Genomic DNA, 18,150 nt, shown 5'->3' with positions numbered 1-18,150 from the left:
TGAAAGAAATTTAAATTGTATTTCTGCTGGAGGAGGCTGTTTCTCCAATTTCTAGAAGCTGACAGACCCTGTAATATTCCATCTTGAATTTACAGTGATTTCTTTTATTCTTTTTTCTTTTATTAAAAGTTTTGCTTTTAAGACCTGTCTGATTTTTCCCCTTGTTGAGGCTCAAGGGAATTGAGTCTGTACTTAACAGGGAAGGAGAAGGGAGGGGGAGAAAAAGGGGGGGAACCCACCTGATTTCTCTATGTTGTGATTCAAGGAGTTTGAATCACGGTGATCTCCTAGTGTACTCAGGGCGGGAAAGATCTGGGAGGAAGAAAGGAGAAGGGGGAATCCCTTTGTTTAGATTCAAGGAGCTGGAATCTGTATATCTCTCCAGGAGCCCAGGGAGGGAACACCTGGAGGGGAGGAGAAGGGGAGGGAAATGGTTTATTCCCCTTTGTTGTGAGACTCAAGGAATTCGGGTCTTGGGGGTCCCCAGGGAAGGTTTTTGGGGAGACCAGAGTTTATCAGGCACTCTACTCTAAGTCCTGATTGATGGCAGCACTACAGGATCTAAGCTGGTAATTAAACGTAGGGGAATTCATGCTAGTACCCATATTTTGGACACTAAGGTTCAGAATTGGGAATTACACTATGGCAGGGGATCAGACCCGCACTGCACAGGCATATTCAGCAGAGGAGTAGCAAAGTGCCAGTGCTGTTGATCATAAACTTGACGTGTCTGAACCCCACGCTGATGTATCCAACTTGCTGAGCTTTGCACGCTGCAACCTTTTTTCCTAATGATTTGACAAGTTGCCATCATATCAGTCACTACTGGCCATTCCTTTCATATTCATGCAAGAAAAGATTCAAACTGCATTGGCTCAGTAGGGGGCACTCTAGCAGCTAGAGCCTGGCACTGGGCAGTCAGGATTACTGGGTTCCACTCCCACATGTGCCAGTCAATTAGGGGGAGGTTGTCTAAGTCACAAATGGCAGCTAGGACCTAACTCTTAGAGAAAATCAAGCTGAAGTGAACACAGCCCAAGTGAATGGGAAATAAGCACCTAGCTGTAATTTCTGCTTTTGGAAGTCTCCCTCTTTGGGAAGATTTTCAAAAAGTTATTATTGATTTCCAGTGCCTTATTTTTGGATACCCAAATTGTGCCCAATTGGAGACACTTTAAAAAGGCTGGATTTTCAGAGGGTGGAGGATCAGCACTTCCTGAAAATCAGGCATTTTTACGATGTCTCTGGATAGGCACCCAAAAATTGAGAATTACTAGTCACTTTCGAAAATCTTGGCCTCCAAAGCACCTCACTTTCCTATATGTAAAATGGGGTTGATGCCCATCTCACAGGGCATTGTTACAAGGTTTACCCAACTATAGCAAGCTTTTCATTCTTAGCTCTTAAAGTAGAGGGTATCATTCTGCCCACTGTACTCACAGGGAAACTGAAACACATCAAGAGGAAGTGACTTCCCCAGGTAACCCAGCACTGCAAGCCAGTGACATAACTATGAACAGAATCCAGGTCCTTTTGAAACAAAGTTGAGTGCCTCATCCACTGAGCTATTGTGCTTCTCAAAGTTTGCAAAGTGCTTTGACCTCCCCGAATAAAGCTCTTAGAAGAGGACAAAGGGTATGTTTTTTTCTTGTCTGTATTGGGGGGTACTGCATAATTTTCCCATCTTGATGTAAACCATTGTGTGTTACATGTCCCTGTGCCTGATAGACAGAGGATATGAGTCTGTTACAACTAATAGCTAAGTATCAGAGGGTAGCCGTGTTAGTCTGGATCTGTAAAAGCAGCAAAGAATCCTGTGGCACCTTGTAGATTAACATGCTCCAAAACGTCTGTTAGTCTATAAGGTGCCACAGGATTCTTTGCAACTAATAGCTAGAGAGCTGGTTTTTTAGCTTAAGATGTGAACGCTGATGCTCTTAAAGCTCGGTCTGCACACAAAGTTGTGTCATTTTAACTAAACGAGTGACTGAATACTAATTTAGTTATGCTTGTGCAATTTTGTGAGTGAATGCTTTTATGCTGATTTCAGTTTTGGCTTATAGCAACTTAATTTACTTTGCTATGTTTACAGCTGCAAGCTAAATGGACATAACCAGTTTTAAACTCATATAAGAAAGTCTACGCAGAGAAGTTGCACTGGTTTAATTAAACCGGTTTAAGTTCAGTGTGTACAACTTCTGTGTGGAACTTTGGAGAGCCTGCATCCATTCTCCAGTGATGATCCAGATGATTGCTGTTGCACTTCCTCCTCCCAAGGATGTAAAGTTCCTGTTTCATAATATCAGAGAATGGCTGGTGGAGAATGCTTTAGAGCATCAGCCAGAAAAGAAATCAGAGCAGCATGCTCCCCTCATGCCTCTCTCAAGAGTCAAGTGTGTGCTGCTCTCTACTCAGTTAAGAGAGATTTTAATAAGTGACCCTGCTTAGATTTGTCTGGCTGCTGAACTCTTTAATTTGGTCCCTTTTCACAGCACAATGCCTCTGCAAATTTAACAAGCTGAGGGGAATTTATGGCATTGACTTAAAAGTTTTTAAATTGTTATTGCTTTTCCTTGTGGGTTTTTTTTCCATTTAAACCAGTTGCAAACCTTGGGGAGATTTCATGGAGAGTGATTTAAATCATTCCATCTTGCATGTCTGTTACCAGAGCTGGTATAATGCAGGATTGTTATCTAGCTCACAATAACGGGAGGTGTAGTCTGTTGAATGGACCCATAAAAAGTGAGATGCCCATTACTCCTGATTGTATTGCCACACACTGCATATTTCATGTAATGCACATATTCTAGATCACATTATCCATCAAATATATCATTTCATACTAATAATAATGCTTAGCAGTTCTATTGGGCTAGTCACTATGGATTGCAAAGTGCTCTTCATTATCCCCGTCTAGCTGAGGGGGAAGCTGCGACATAGAAGGAGATTTCCAAAGACACAAAGGGCACTGAAGCTCCCCGCGCTTGTTGAAAGGTCACCTGATTCTCAGTTGTGCCTTTGAAAATCTCCCCTCGAGAGTTTAAATGAAAGCACTTTAAAGCAAGTCAGAGACAGAGCTTGAGTTAAAATCCAGATCCCTCGAAATCCCATACTGTACCCTAGCCACTGGACAGCACTGCTCCACTTATTACACATTACATTCACTTTGAGACTACATGTGTAAATGTACTTGTGTCTACCACATGTGCCTGTGCACATGTAGGAGTATGTAGTAGATGCACACTGTACAGTCTACCAGCCCTATGCGTACATTAGCGAATGCTGATTGGATAGAGCATGGAACTGGGACCCAGGAATTCATGAGTTCTAATCTTTTCTGCCACTGACTAGCTGTGTGGTCCTGAAGCATTAACTTCTCTGTCTCTGTGTCTAAGTTTCCCCTTCTTTGCTCTCTCTCTGGTGTTTTTTGAGGGTAGCTAGGTTCAGATTGTGCCCTGATGACCCCATGTGCACAAAGGGGAAAGGCATACAGAGCTGCACCCTTTGCACAAATGCAGTTTCCAGAGAATAGGGAAGCACTGAGGAGATCAGGTCATGGCAAAGCTGGTTGGGTGTACAGTAGGGAATGTGCTGAGCCCCCTTTTAACAATGGGTGTGTGCCTCTTGCATACCCAAGAGCTCAGGGAGGAATTCTGCCTTTGCCCTTACCACTGGGCTGTACCTTAAAAGGTACAATAAAGCTCTGAACGCTTGCACAGCACTGTAGCAATATACAGCATTTTGGACCAAATCCTGAAAAGTGTTGAGCACAGCCTTGAAGCCCATGTGATTTGCAGGTGCTTGGCCCTTCTGGGGACGTAGCCCACTAAGCACCATCACCATTACAATAAGAACAAAACAATGTGCCTGATCCTCTGAGGTGCTAGGCACCTCCTGAGACATACTGATCCTCCTCAGCTCCCACTGGCTTCAGTGGGAACTCAGCACCATGCAGGATCAGTCCCAGAGCAAATGCAACAGCCATCCTGCAGACAGCCCCCCCCTTTCCTTGTCTCTTTTAGTTTTGCAGTTCCCAAAAATATGCAGCACTTGTGCTGTAAGCTGCCAGTGAAGATGAAATGTGAGGATGTGCTCAACCTGTAATTTGCATGGACCAGCAGTATCCTAGAGTGGTTTCCATTTTTTCTCCCCAGCAAAACTGCAATGGCTCCAAAGCTGCACATTTAGAAATAGCTGTCATTTTTAAGCAATAAAGCTAACACTGCTAGCTGGAGCAGATATTTAAAGTGGACTCTAAATCAATCTGCATTGTCAATTTGGGACTTCTTATATTTTAAATACTTCCAAAATCTTAAAGGTGCCGGGAGCTGATTGTGAAAGATTCACATCCCCTCTGGAACAGGAATATTTACGTTAGCTACCCATCCCAATAATTACCTAGCAAAAGCTCCAGGCTGCCAGAAATATCTACAGAATTCCCCAAGGGGTGATTGTGAAGAGGAAGGAGAGAAAGAGAATATCAAGCATACACTAGTTCAATATTTTTATCATATCAGCAGGCCTCTAGATTCCTATCCAACTCACTATTTAGCAATGTTAACTGTGGCCTGGTCTGCACTACGCGTTTAAACTGATTTTAGCAGCGTTAAGCTGATTTAATGCTGCACCCGTCCACACTACGAGGCCCTTTATATTGATATAAAGGGCTCTTTACATTGGTTTCTGTACTCCTCCCCGACGAGAGGAGTAGCGCTAAAATTGGCATTACCATGTAGGGTTAGTGTGGCCGCAAATCAACAGTATTGGCCTCTGGGCAGTATCCCACAGTGCACCACTGTGACCTCTCTGGACAGCAATCTGAACTCGGATGCACTGGCCAGGTATACAGGAAAAGCCCCGCGAACTTCAGAATTTCATTTCCTGTTTGGCCAGGTTGGAGCTCTGATCAGCACAGGTAGCAATGCAGTCTCCTGAGAATCGAAAAAAAGCTACAGCATGGACCGCACGGGAGGTACTGGATCTGGTCGCTATATGGGGAGAGGATTCAGTGCTAACAGAACTCCTTTCCAAAAGACGAAATGAAAAAATATTTGAAAAAATTTCCAAGGCTATGATGGAAAAAGGCCACACCAGGGACTCACTGCAGTGCAGAGTGAAAGTTAAGGAGCTCAGACAAGCCTAACAGAAAACCAAAGAAGCAGATGGAAGGTCCGGGTCAGGGCCGAAAACATGCCGCTTCTAAGCTGAGCTGCATGCAATTTTAGGGGGCTGCGCCACCACTACCCCACCCCTGTCCGTGGATTCCAAGGTGGGGGTTGTAATCTCAACCATGGCTGAGGATTCTGCGGAGGGGGAAGATGAGGAGGAGGAGGAGGAGGAGGAGGAAGAGGAGGACTACCTTGCAGCAAGCACACAGCACTCCGTTAGCCCCAACAGCCAGGAGCTTTTTGTGACCCAGACGGAATTACCCTCCCAGCCCTCCCAAGCCATTAGCCCAGACAGTGAAGCCATGGAAGCGACCTCTGGTGAGTGTACCTTTGTAAATATAAAACATGGTTTAAAAGCAAGTGTTTTTTAATGATTGATTTGCCATGAGAGCATGGGATGCATTCGCAGCCAGTAAAGTTACTGGAAAAGTTTGTTAACATGTCTGGGGATGGAGCGGAAATCCTTTAGGAACATCTCCATGAAGCGCTCCTGGAGGTACTCCAAAAGCCTTTGCAGAAGGTTTCTGGGCAAGGCAGCCTTGTTCCGTCCACCATGGTAGGACACTTTACCACGCCATGCATGTAGCAAGTAATCTGGTATCATTGCATGACAAAGCATAGCTGTGTATGGTCCCGGTGATTGCTGGCATTCAAGAAACATCCGTTCTTTATCTCGCTCTGTTATCCTCAGCAGAGTGATATCGTTCATGGTAACCTGGTTGAAATTCAGGAATTTAATTAAGGAGTCAGAGATGGCCATTTTCCTACTGGGCTGTTGCTTAAAAGAAATCCTTCCTTGCACGTAGCCAAGCAGGGGGAGGGGAGGAAGGATAGCGCTGAGCTTTTTTGCATTTGGCTAGCAGGAATCTTCCCAGCTACCAGCCACATGGTGGGGGGGAAAAGGAGGGTGATTAGCAGTGATCTTCCATGATACCAGCCATGCGGTGGGGGGAGGGGTAAAGCAATCATCCTAGATAATTGGAATGGAGGGGGTGGCTTCTGCTGCTGCATGTTAACAGGAAAGACGCATCAGAGAGCACTGTGTATATGAAGGCTGGAGAAGCCGAAAGACAATGGCTTACCATGGCCGCATGCTAGCTGAATTCTGATGCCCGGACCTGCGTCTGTGAGATCTGTAACACCAGAGCCGCAGGCACTCAATATTAAGATGCAAAATGTGATCTTGTAGTGAAATCACATGCGCTATGTAAGGTGAATAGTGTTGTTCACTGTGAAAGAGTATAACCACTGTTCTGTAAAATGTATCTTTTAAAATACTTCTCTCCCTTTTTTCCCTCCCTCATGCAGCTGCACAGTTTTCAAGCCTCCCTACTCCATCCCAAAGGCTATCTCAGATAAGGCGGAAGAAAAAGAAGACGCGAGACGAAATGTTCTCGGAAATCATGGAAGTAACCCGCAATGAAAGAGCTCATCTGAATGAGTAGAAGGACGTAGTAGCAAAGTACAGGAAAGATGCCAGTGAATGTAAGGACAGAAGGAACCAACAGGAGGATAGGAGGGACCAACGTGAAGATAGGAGAGATGCTCGAGATGAGAGGTGGTGGCAGGAAGATCAGAGGTGTAGGCAGGAAGATCAGCGGTGGCGGGATGCAACGCTGGAGCTGCTGCGTGATCAAACTGATATCCTCCGACGTCTGGTGGAGCTTCAGGAAGAGCAGCGGGGTCACAGAGTGCCGCTGCAGCCCCTGTGTAACCACCCTCACCATGTTCCATATCCTCCTCACCCAGATGTGTAAGAAAGCGTGAGGGAAGGCTTCGTGCACCCGCCCACTCCACCCCCGTGGACAGTCCAACCAAAAGGCTGTCATTACATTGAAATGTGTTTAATGGCCTTTTCCTTCCCTCCTATCCTCCTCCCAAACCACACCCAGTATACCTTGTCAGTTCTCTGCCTCTTTTTATAATGACTTTTTAATAATAAATACATGATTTTTAAACGATAGTGACTTTATTTCCTTAAGCAAGCTGTAATCAAAGGGGGAGGGTGGGTTGCTTACAGGGAAGGAGTCAATAAAGGGGGAGGTTCATGAAGGGGAAACAAACACAGCAGTCACACTGTACCCTGGCCCATGATGAAACTCATTTTCAAAGCTTCTCTGATGCGCACCGCTTCGTGGTGTGCTCTTCTAATCGCCTTGGTGTCTGGCTGCGCATAATCAGCGGCCAGGTGATTTGCCTCAGCCTCCCACCCCGCCATAAGGTCTCCCCCTTACTCTCACAGAGATTGTGGAGCGCACAGCAAGCAACAATAACAAAGTGGACATTGGTTTGGCTGAGGTCTGAGCGAGTCAGTAATGTGCGCCAAATGCCAAATCAGTCAGTCAGTAAATGGCCAAATGCACATTTTACCACCATCCTGCACTTGCTCAGCCTGTAGTTGAACAGCTCCTGACCACTGTCCAGGCTGCCTATGTATGGCTTCATGAGCCATGGCATCAAGGGGTAGGCTGGGTCCCCCAGGATAACTATAGGCATTTCAACATCCCCAACTGTTATTTTCTGGTCTGGAAAGTGATTCCCTTGCTGCAGCAGTTTAAACAGAGCAGTGCTTCTGAAGACGTGAGCGTCATGAACCCTTCCTGGTCATCCCACGTGGATGTTGGTGAAATGTCCCTTGTGATCCACCAGTGCTTGCAGACCATTGAAAAGTACCCCTTGCGGTTTATGTACTGGGTGCCCTGGTGCTCCGGTGCCAAGATAGGGATATGGGTTCCATCTATCGCCCCCCCACAGTTAGGGAATCCCATTGCAGCAAAGCCATCCATTATGACCTGCACATTTCCCAGAGTCACAACCTTTCTTAGCAGCAGCTTAATGATTGCTTTGGCTACTTGCATCACAGCAGCCCCCACAGTAGATTTGCCCACTCCAAATTGATTCCCGACTGACTGGTAGCTGTCTGGCGTTGCAAGCTTCCACAGGGCTCTTGCCACTCGCTTCTCCACTGTGAGGGCTGCTCTCATCTTGGTATTATGACGTTTCAGGGCAGGGGAAAGCAAGTCACAAAGTTCTATGAAAGTGCCCTTATGCATGCGAAAGTTTTGCAGCCACTGGGAATCATCCCAAACCCTCAAAATTATGTGGTCCCACCAGTCTGTGCTTGTTTCCTGGGCCCAAAATCGGAGTTCAATGGCTAGAACCTGCCCCATTACCAGCAGGATCTCCAAAGCGCAGGGGCCCACGGTTTGAGATAATTCTATGTCCATGTCCTCATCACTCTCGCCGCCGCGCTGCCATAGCCACCGCCTCCTCCTCGCCTGGCTTTGCAGGTCCTGGTTCAGCATAGACTGCACGAGAATGTGCGAGGTGTTTACAATGTCCACGATTGCGGTATTGATCTGAGCAGGGTCCATGCTTGCTGTGCTATGGCGTTTGCACAGTTCACCCAGGAAAAAAGGAGCGAAATGGTTGTCTGCTGCTTTCACGAAGGGAGGGGTGAGGCTGTAACCAGAGCCACTCGCAACAATGATTTTTGCCCCATCAGGCACTGGGCTGTCAACCAGAATTCCAAGGGGCGGGGGAGACTGCGGGAACTATGGGATAGCTACGGGATAGCTACCCACAGTGCAACGCTCCAGAAATCGATGCTCGCCTCAGACCATGGACGCATACCATCAAATTAATGTGATTACTGTGGCCGTGTGCACTCAACTTTATACAATTTGTTTTACAAAACTGATTTGTGTAAAATTGGAATAATCCCATAGTGTAGATGTACCCTGAGTCTTTCCAGTAACTCACTGAGATGTAGTAACCTGTACTTATAGCTGCATAACTTTACAAAAGCTCTGCAGTCCCCAGATTACAGCACTTTTCATTTTGCACAGTGGGAGAGAGAAGCAGCTTCATTAGAGATTTAGTTGGGCTCAAAGCTCATTTGGAACTAAAAGCCCTATGAGAAATCCATTATGAGAAAGATCTGATAGTTTAATGCATTCCTGCAAAGCACTATAATTTGATAGGAAATTGATGGGATAATACCATTCTTGAGATCAACTGGAGGGTGGCATGTTAAATATCAGTTTTAATGGTTGGTTCAGAGGGATTCAATTAGGAATGGTTGAAGCAGTTCAGAGACAATCATAACCAATGTGAAGCTTCTATGGAAACTCCAGGAAAATGTCAGTCAAAACTTCCAAAAAGTTTGGAGAACTTTACTTTCTCATTTTTGCTTCTTGCTTCTGTTCATTACTGAATGTGGGATGGGCTGAAATGGACCAGCATCATTTCATCTCTTAGATATACAGTTCAGTTTTGCTGATCCAAAGTGTTTGGATATGTTTCTGAACTAAGCTTTCCGAATTCTTTATTATTGTTTGTATTTCAGTGGTGTTTAATAAAGCCTTCAAACAAAATCCCATTGTACTAGGTGCTGTACACACACACAGTCCCAAACCCCAGAAACTTACAGTCTAAACAGCTGAAACAGACAAAGAGAATGGTGGTGTCCCAATTTTGCAGATGGAGAATTAAGGCACCAGAGATGCAAGGGGACAGATTTCCAACAGCTCAGCTCACATTTATACTACAAAATAAGTGATTAGATTTTCAAAAGAGCTCAGCATATTGATTGCTGTAGTCTTTTGAAAATCTGACAATACATTTCACAAGGGGAGCTTCTGGGAGCTGAGCATTTTTGAAAATATGGCCTTATTTAAGTGCCTAAATGGGAGATGTGCTTTTAAAAAAAAAGTTTGGTTCCAATTTTGGGTGCTTATCGTTTGACAATCTGGCCCTAAACAACTTAACCCACACTGACAGTGTGGCATAGTAGCTTGGGCACTAGACTACAACTCAAGAGACTTGAGCTGAACTCCAGCTTCTGCCAGTGCTTTGCTGGAAGATCCCAGGCAGTCACGTCTGTCCCCATGCCTCAGTTCCTCATTTGCAAAATGGGGGTAAGGATGCTGACTTCCATTATAAAGCACATTGAGATCTATTAATGACAAGCATTATATCAGAGGTAAGTGTCAGTGTAGGAAAGAGATTGGAACTGAGCATAGATCTTTATGCATCCCAACCTAGTACCTTAATCATATTTCCTACCCATTGCTATGTAGAAAATTACAAGAGTTCTTCAATTTTTTGTAAAAAAGCTCAAAAAGCTAAAACTGAAACAAAGAACCACCAAAGATAAATGTTAATAAGCTTGTTTTAGAAATGTTAGCCCCATCATCATAAATAATAGATCAACCATTTATCTCAAAAGAGACAAGATTTTGGAGATACTGGAGGCAGATATCTGTACATGGTATTTACCTAACCATTTAATATTTGTGGTTTTTTTGCTTGTACTTGTCTTCTTTTGGAAACTCACATTCCTAGCGCCAGCATGGTATGGTAATTATTGATCTGTATTTCCCCCACTCCTGCCACTGCCCCACCCAATTATTACTGTTAATAGCATATTGCTGAGCATAAAGCACAGAAGAAGACAAAGTGTTTACCCCAAACAGCTCAGAGTTAGAATGCCTTTAGGCTTGCACTCCTGCACAGAGCTCTAGAGGGTAGTAGAAACCTCCAAGGACATCCTTGTGTGCACTATATAAACCTTGGTACAGCACAGAGGAGTAAGTAGGTGCAGTACAATTGCTACTGCCCTCTGCTCCACCCTTTCCACTCCCAACATGCCAGCAAATTATTAGTTCCTTCCCCTCCCTTGAGAGCAAGGAGGCAAGTGGGAAGGAATTATGCTTCTCAGAGGTATATCATAAAGTAGGCACTGCTTATATGGCAAAGCCTCACTCCAGCCTTTTGGTCTACATAGATACACAAGTCAAACCACAGCAGCAGACCCAGAGACAGTTGCATGGTATCACACACCAGGATACAGGTGCTGCAGTCTAGTGGTCAGAACATGAGTCTTGCCTAGTGGTCAGTGAAGAATCAGAGGGAAGACCCTGAGGTGCGGTCAGGGGACAAGCCAATGGTTGGAGCCAGGTGTTCAGGGGATAGCAAGATCTAGGCCTGGAGCAAGGACCAGTGCAGGAAGCAGGTCTGGCACAGCTGCAGATATGGAACACATTGAACACTCACTGGATCTGTTGGCCCTTCTGTCCAGTCAGGTAGCAGTCAATTAGTGGGAGTTTATTGAGCCCTGCGAGATCATTGGGTTGCTAGGTAGCTGAGCCCAGAGTCAGCTGAGTTCCTGACTCATGGTAGCTGGGGCACTGGGACAGAAAAGGATTTCTAGGCACAAAGGGAAACAATCAAATTCTGTTGCTGTTGCTCTTTTTCCAAACAGCTAAAGACTTTCCATACTTTTGCATGAAGTTGTGCTGGGACCACTGCAACAGACTTGGCAGCTTAATACATAGCAGAGACCCGGCAGGTTTTCCACCCTTTGGGACACTCAGCAGGTGTTCTGCCCTTTGGAACAATGCACCAAACAGCATTTTCTGTGGTGGGTCAAGCACATCCTATTTAGATGAATTCAGGTGATATCCTTCTGTGGGCAGTCTGGTTTTAAATCAGCTTATGAAAAAAACCCATCACAAGAGACGTTCTGCTCCAATCCAACCATCTTACTCTCCTTCCCTCACATTCCCACCTTTCTCCCCACACCACCCTGAGTAGAGATTGCAACCTCATAGGTAGAATAAATACAATAATATATTATAAGGAACAATCCTGTACTGGCTAAAGAGGAAAGGCCGGATGACTACTTAGATTGTAAACTCTTTGGGAGCAGGGACTGTCTCTTGTTTATACAGCACATAGAACAGTAGGTTCCTGGTCCATGGCTGAGTCTCCTTAGTGCTACCACAACACAAACAATAAATTACCAAATGGGTCTTCTTTATGTCTAACTTACCATTCACTGTTGTACAGAAGAAATGGACCTGACTTATACAGATACTGTAAATCAAGGGCAGATTTTCAATATTAATCACAATATATAACAATAAGAATGAATCATAAATAATAAATTAATTATCCACTTATGCAGCACTTTTCACTTGTAGATCTCAAAATGCTTTGGAAAGGTAGATTAGCGTTATTATCATCCCCATATTATAGATGGGATAACTGAGGCCCAGAGAGGTTGAGTGACTTATCCAAACTATGTGGGTCCCTGGCAGAACTGGGGATCAAATCCAGAGCACCTTTCTCTTAAGTCCATGTTCAACCCCATAAATCACAGCAGACTTAAAAACAAAAAACAAAAAAAGACTCACTAATTCCAAAGATTTGTTATAAGGATGATGGATAACATCTGGCATTTTATGTAGAATGGAGGGCAAGTGAAATGTCAACCAATGTTAATTTTAAGGTGAGATGGACTGGGAAACAAGATAGGTGCAGGATTGTTATCTTCTAAAGACTCTGCTGCTGTGGGATTTTTGGGAAAGCTAAATCTGAAAGGACCAGAAATAATGAATTAATGGTGGAATTTTTTGAGAATATATCAACCCAATCACTTTAGAGCTATTAAGAAAATATAGTGTAGAACAAGCCAACTGCAGGGACATGGCATGAAGAGGTGTGATGTGAAAGTCAGAAAAAAAATGGTGAAGTTAATGCATCTTTACAATTAATACAACCATAATATAATGGTAATATAACTGGAGAGTAGGTCATAAATTGCCTCAAGGGAAGGAGATGACAGAGGGGAGTCCATATAGAGTTACGGAATAAGAGTATCAGAGCATCTGCCATGCAATATGGTTTGAACTTTGTGCAGCCCCATTATAGAACTGACTTGTCACTTGGATTGAGGAGGAGATGACAGATCTTCCAGGAATGTTAAAAAAATACTTTTTAATTTATTATTTTTTCTGAAAGAACAAGTTTAAAAAACAGCTGTTGTTACTATGATGGTGTTTCAGCAAATGGCTTGTCCTCCACTTACTAAATGTGCTTGGGATTTTAATATATACAATGGAAGCCAGCAAAGATGCTTCTATCAGGGTGGGGAAAGAAGTTGTGGTGGCTTAGAGCATGAACAGGGTTAGGAAGGATGAAGGTAACAGCAGCGAGACCATGTGCTAACATAGTCCAGCTCTGCACATGGCTGGGTGTATTTATTTCACTTCTAGCAATGTTCCCTCTAGGACTGGGCTGAGGCACATTAGCAGGCTAGTGTGGAGGGAGCTGGTACTTTGCCTTGTAAGGCCAGAATTTTCAAACAAGATCAGCACCCATTTGAAAAAATAGCCCTTATTCATGTGCTTAAATGGGAGCTGAGATCTTTTGTAGATTTGGTCTCAACTGTGCATGCTGAGCACATGGAAATCTGTTCCTGGGCTCTTTGGAAAATTAGACCTGTAAAAGTCCTGTGGGTAAATACAGAAGAGTCTCATCTTATGCACATTTAACATGCGCAAATTCAGCTTTGCATGGTCGCAAAAACAAAAAACAAAACAAAAAGAGAAAAATAACAATTTAAATACTGTACCTGTAGTGCAGGCGATTCCACCTGCCATTACACTCAATGTAATTTTGACTATATGCGATTTTCGCTTTACACGCTGACAGTGGAACGTAACCCCAGCGTAAGATGAGACTCGCCTGTAAAGGATCCATCAGGTGCCTTTCACTCATGTTACCGTTGCAAAAAGAAGTAATGAAGAACACTGCAGATAGTCTTGCCCTTTCAGGTAGGAGATAAATTATTTATTGTTATTATTATTATTAGCATTACTGTAGTACCTACAGGCCAGGGCACCATTGTGACAGAGAGACAGTCGCTCCCCCCCAAAAGCTTATGTGCATGTTCAAGGATATACCCCTAATTGGACAGATATTGTCTATGCCTCAGCTTTTATCAAACATAATTAAGAAATGCCAACTGTAGGCGACTGGTAGAATGTTTGAGACGAATGATGAAAACCATCAACCTCTCCTTTCATAGTAATCATATAAACACTCAGTGACCCAGCTTTCTAGAGAAGCCAGCAGTGAGTCAGAGGCTGGAATCAGAATGGCCTTCTGTTCTGGCAATGTACAAGGTGCTTGTTGTCTGTATCAAAAGCAGCAGCACAAATAACAGAAAAAAATGGATGGATGTACAACAAGAAGTGAATGAAATGAATGAAAGAGACACACTGCACACATGGCATACAGCTGCAAAATATAGATGCAGTGTGTTCAAGAGATATCTTGTGTTCCATATCTCCAGATTTAACTTGTGCTCAGAATGAAGGAATGTAGTGAAGAAGAAGATAGGTAGCCAAATCTGAAAGCGAGGTAAAATACTGCATGAAAATATGTCTATGCAATATTTATGTACTCTAATAGCCCATACAACTACCTGTCTATATGTATAAATCTGCATGTCTCCATAGGAAGTTTTGTATGGTTTATTATTAATAATATTCCAGTAGCACCTGAAGTCCTCAAAGAAAATCAGGGCCTCATTGTGATAGGTGCTGTACATACACACAGTAAGAAATAAGTCTGTGCCACAAATATCTTAGAATCTAAACAGACAGAAGTATGGGAGGGGCAAGAGAAGTGGAGGAACTTATTCAAGATTATACAGCAGGTTGGTGGCAGAGCAGGAAATAGAAGGCAAATCTCCTGACTTCCAGTACTGTGCACTACCCACTGAACCATATTGCTTCCAGGGTGTGTGTGTATGTATACTATTATTAATTATTATTATTATTATTATTATTTTGTGTGTATATATGTATGTGTGTGTATTTATATATATATATATAGAGAGAGAGAGAAAGTATAGTAATACACAGTACTATTATTATTATTATCATTTTATTTTATTTATGGTATCCTAATATACAATATATATAGAAGCCACTTTCTCCCCCTGCTCTCATATGCTTCATTGTGAGATTCCTTCACTGTCCAGCAGCCTGTCAGGGGTTCATTCTGTCTTTTATGTTATAGAGTAACTCCCTGCAACCTGTCAATACAAATCATGGTAAATACAGTAACTCCCCACTTAACGTCCTCTTGCTTTACATCTTTTCGATCTTACATCCCTGCTCAATTACAGAACGTGCTCCATTTAAAATTGTGCAATGCTTCGCTATAATGTTGTTTGACTGCCTTCTCTGTCCACAGCTGGAAGCTCCCCATCAGCTCCCCTACGCCCCCTCCCACTGTCCCAGTGCCTCCCACCCACTGGCAGACCCCACAGATCAGTGTCTTCTCCTTCCTCCCCCCGCCTCCTGCACGTGGCAATCAGCTGGCTTGCGGCATTCAGGAGGGAGAGGGGAGGAGCGAGGACTCGGTGCGCTCACTCCTCCTCCCTCCTCTGCCTCCCGAATGCAGCAAACCAACCGAATGCCATGGGCAGGAGTCAGGAGAGGGGGGAGAAGCGAGGATGTGGAGTGCAGAGAAAAGGGGGAGAAAGACGGGGGGGGGAAGAAGAGGTGGGTTAAGGGTGGGAGCTTGGGGGGAAGGAGTGGCATGGACAGGCCAAGGGTTGAGTCCCCCGGCCCTGCTGCTTTCAGAGTAGGGGAAGCCGCCACTGCTGCTGCACAATGTGCTTCTCTGAGCCCACAGCCCTTCAACCTCCTTGCCTGCCTCATTGTCTCCAGTGCCAGTGGGCTATGCCTGTGTGGGGTAAGGTGGGGGCACCTCCCAACTGTAATACTGTACTGTACTGTAAGGCAAAAAAAATATTCTTGAAACCTAACTCCCCCATTTACATTCATCCTTATGGGGAAATTGGATTCGCTTAACATCGTTTCACTTAAAGTCGCATTTTTCAGGAACATAACTACAATATTAAGTGAGGAGTTACTGTAGGTAAAAGAAATCCTTTCAGCCCAAGAGCTTATGCACCAAAAGATTACTTCTTGGCTGGCCTGTATGAAATGAATTAATAGATTCATAGATTCCAAAGAAAGAATGGACCACTGTGATAATTTGTTCTGACCTCCTGCATAACTTACCCAAAATTATTCCTATTTGAACAAATGCATATCTTTTAGAAAAAGTTCCAGTTTTGATTTAAACATTATCAGTGATGGATAATCCATCACAAAATTTGGTAAATTGTTTCATTTGAGGTTCTCAGGTCAGTTTCTTCCCAGATAATTGTCTGCAAAGAAAACCCCATAATCAGAACTGTAAGTGTTGTCACTGGTGCTGGCACTACCATCGGAGAGGTCAAGGCATGGTTTATAGCGGATCCTTCAGGTCAGATGAGAGGCACTTTGACATTGGTGAGTGGTATATGTGTGTGGCCTAATAAATGCTCATCAGTATGCCATTCCCGGGGGTCTCATATCAAAGAAAGAGAGTGATATTTGGGTAGGGACCAATCAGTATTTTTCAATCAGCATCAGCATTTTCTCCAGATCAGGAGGAGGTGTTAACATGGATGACCATAAGAATTCTAGACTGGATCAGACACAAGGTCCATCTAGTCCAGAATCCTGTCTCCTAGAGTGCCCAGCATCAGATACTGCAGAAAAAGATGTAGGAAATCCACAGTAGGCAGATGTGGGATAATCTACCCCAAACATTAGGCCTGAACCTGGTCTCTAGTTGTTACAGATTGGCTTAAACCCTGAAGCAAGACATTTAATATCCATGCACATTTTTTGTTATCATTAACTATAACTCTTGGATATTTAGCAATATGGAGTCATCTCTGGAGGCCAGTGTGCGGTTATCACCTCTGCTGATTTGAATGACTATTCAAGAGCTCACAAATTCTACTTCCTTATTACTAAATGAATATCTCCTTTTTACAAAAACTCGGTGTAATTCAACAGCAGTCACACTACAAGACAGGTGAAATTGTAAGGCTCCGTCATTGTATGGTTACTTCTCACTCATAGTGAGTCAGCATAACTATAGCCCATGAAATAAGTTTATTTTTCTTTGTGATTGTTCTTGTGTGTTTATTTTTCCTGAGCACCACAAGCAAATACACTGTCACGCCTCACAGATATTTGCACTGAGGTGTGGCACTAGGAACTTCCCCAAATTCTGCAAGCAGGGTCCCGTCAGACACGGCCTTGGCTGTTATACCCGCCGCCCATGCCTGTTCTATTTCTTTACAGAGTAAAACTGATTTTGGTGGTTTGTCTGAGTGGATCTGGCCTGAGGTGAATACACACTGACATACCACACAGAACAGACAGAGGAATCTCAGCCCAAGTTGTTACACATGTAAGCTGTTTGGATGGGAACCAACCATGTGCATGCTCTGTACTATAATTACAGGCCCTTGATCCTGATTCTAGGGCAGGCTAAATATTTATTAAATAACAATAATGACAACAAACACATAGTACTCCAGGAATCCTTTACCTGCATACTTATCATATGGGGTGCCATAGCAAACAATCTCCTCCTGTGCTATCACACAGGACCTTGTTTTCCTTCTCCCGCTATGCTTCCTCCCTGCCAGATAACATTATTTCATGATTTCATGCTCCCTTTTTCATGCTCATTAACTCATGCTATTTAGTCCTTGTTTGACATGGAGCTGGGAAATGCTGTTATCTGCAGAACATATTTCTTCCTTCTAATCAAATCTGCTGTTTGAAAATTAAGGATTATTACTGCATTATTTCCAGCTCTGTTTAGTGTTAGCCAGGCTGTGCATTCAGTCTTGAAAGCCTCTAGATCTGTTAGTTTCTAATATCAGCTGTGCTTCCTCTCCATGTTTGGGAGAAAACCAGGTCTTATAAAACAAGAAGCAAGCTGAACCTTGGGCCAGAATTCAACCAACATCTTCTCCTCTCCTCCTCCATCGCACTTCCTCCAAACCATGATTAAGGTGCGAAAGGTGTAGATGACTTTTCTTTCCCATAGACATTTGTTTTAGGAGCCCAGTGGGGTCAGAAATTATGCATGATGAGACAATTATGATCAGAAGTGAAGTAGGGGGCAAGTCAGGAGAGGAATGTGAGAGATGAGCCCTGACAGTGGGATGATACACAGGAAGGGCGCTGGGAAGAGCAGAGAGGATGCAGGAGGTAAGTCAGGAGAGAAGAGGGAGTAAAGAACTGAAGCCTCTTTGGGAGATGATATT

General features: G+C 43.8%; 1 protein-coding gene across 1 annotated transcript; it reads left to right on the top strand.

Annotated features, from left to right (window-relative positions):
- Positions 1-5,174: 5,174 nt before the first annotated feature.
- Positions 5,175-7,072, top strand: LOC127045005 (zinc finger MYND domain-containing protein 15-like). Its single transcript, XM_050940362.1, has 2 exons — positions 5,175-5,486; positions 6,477-7,072. The coding sequence occupies exons 1-2, from the start codon at positions 5,291-5,293 to the stop codon at positions 6,611-6,613; spliced, it is 333 nt and encodes a 110-aa protein (XP_050796319.1). The 5' UTR covers positions 5,175-5,290; the 3' UTR covers positions 6,614-7,072.
- The last annotated feature ends 11,078 nt before the right edge of the window (positions 7,073-18,150 follow it).

This window comes from Gopherus flavomarginatus, chromosome 2 (assembly GCF_025201925.1).
Source record: "Gopherus flavomarginatus isolate rGopFla2 chromosome 2, rGopFla2.mat.asm, whole genome shotgun sequence".
Classification (NCBI taxonomy): Eukaryota; Metazoa; Chordata; order Testudines; family Testudinidae; genus Gopherus; species Gopherus flavomarginatus.
The sequence above is the reverse complement of the archived record's forward strand: the minus strand, read 5'-3'. Positions and strand labels throughout refer to the sequence as shown.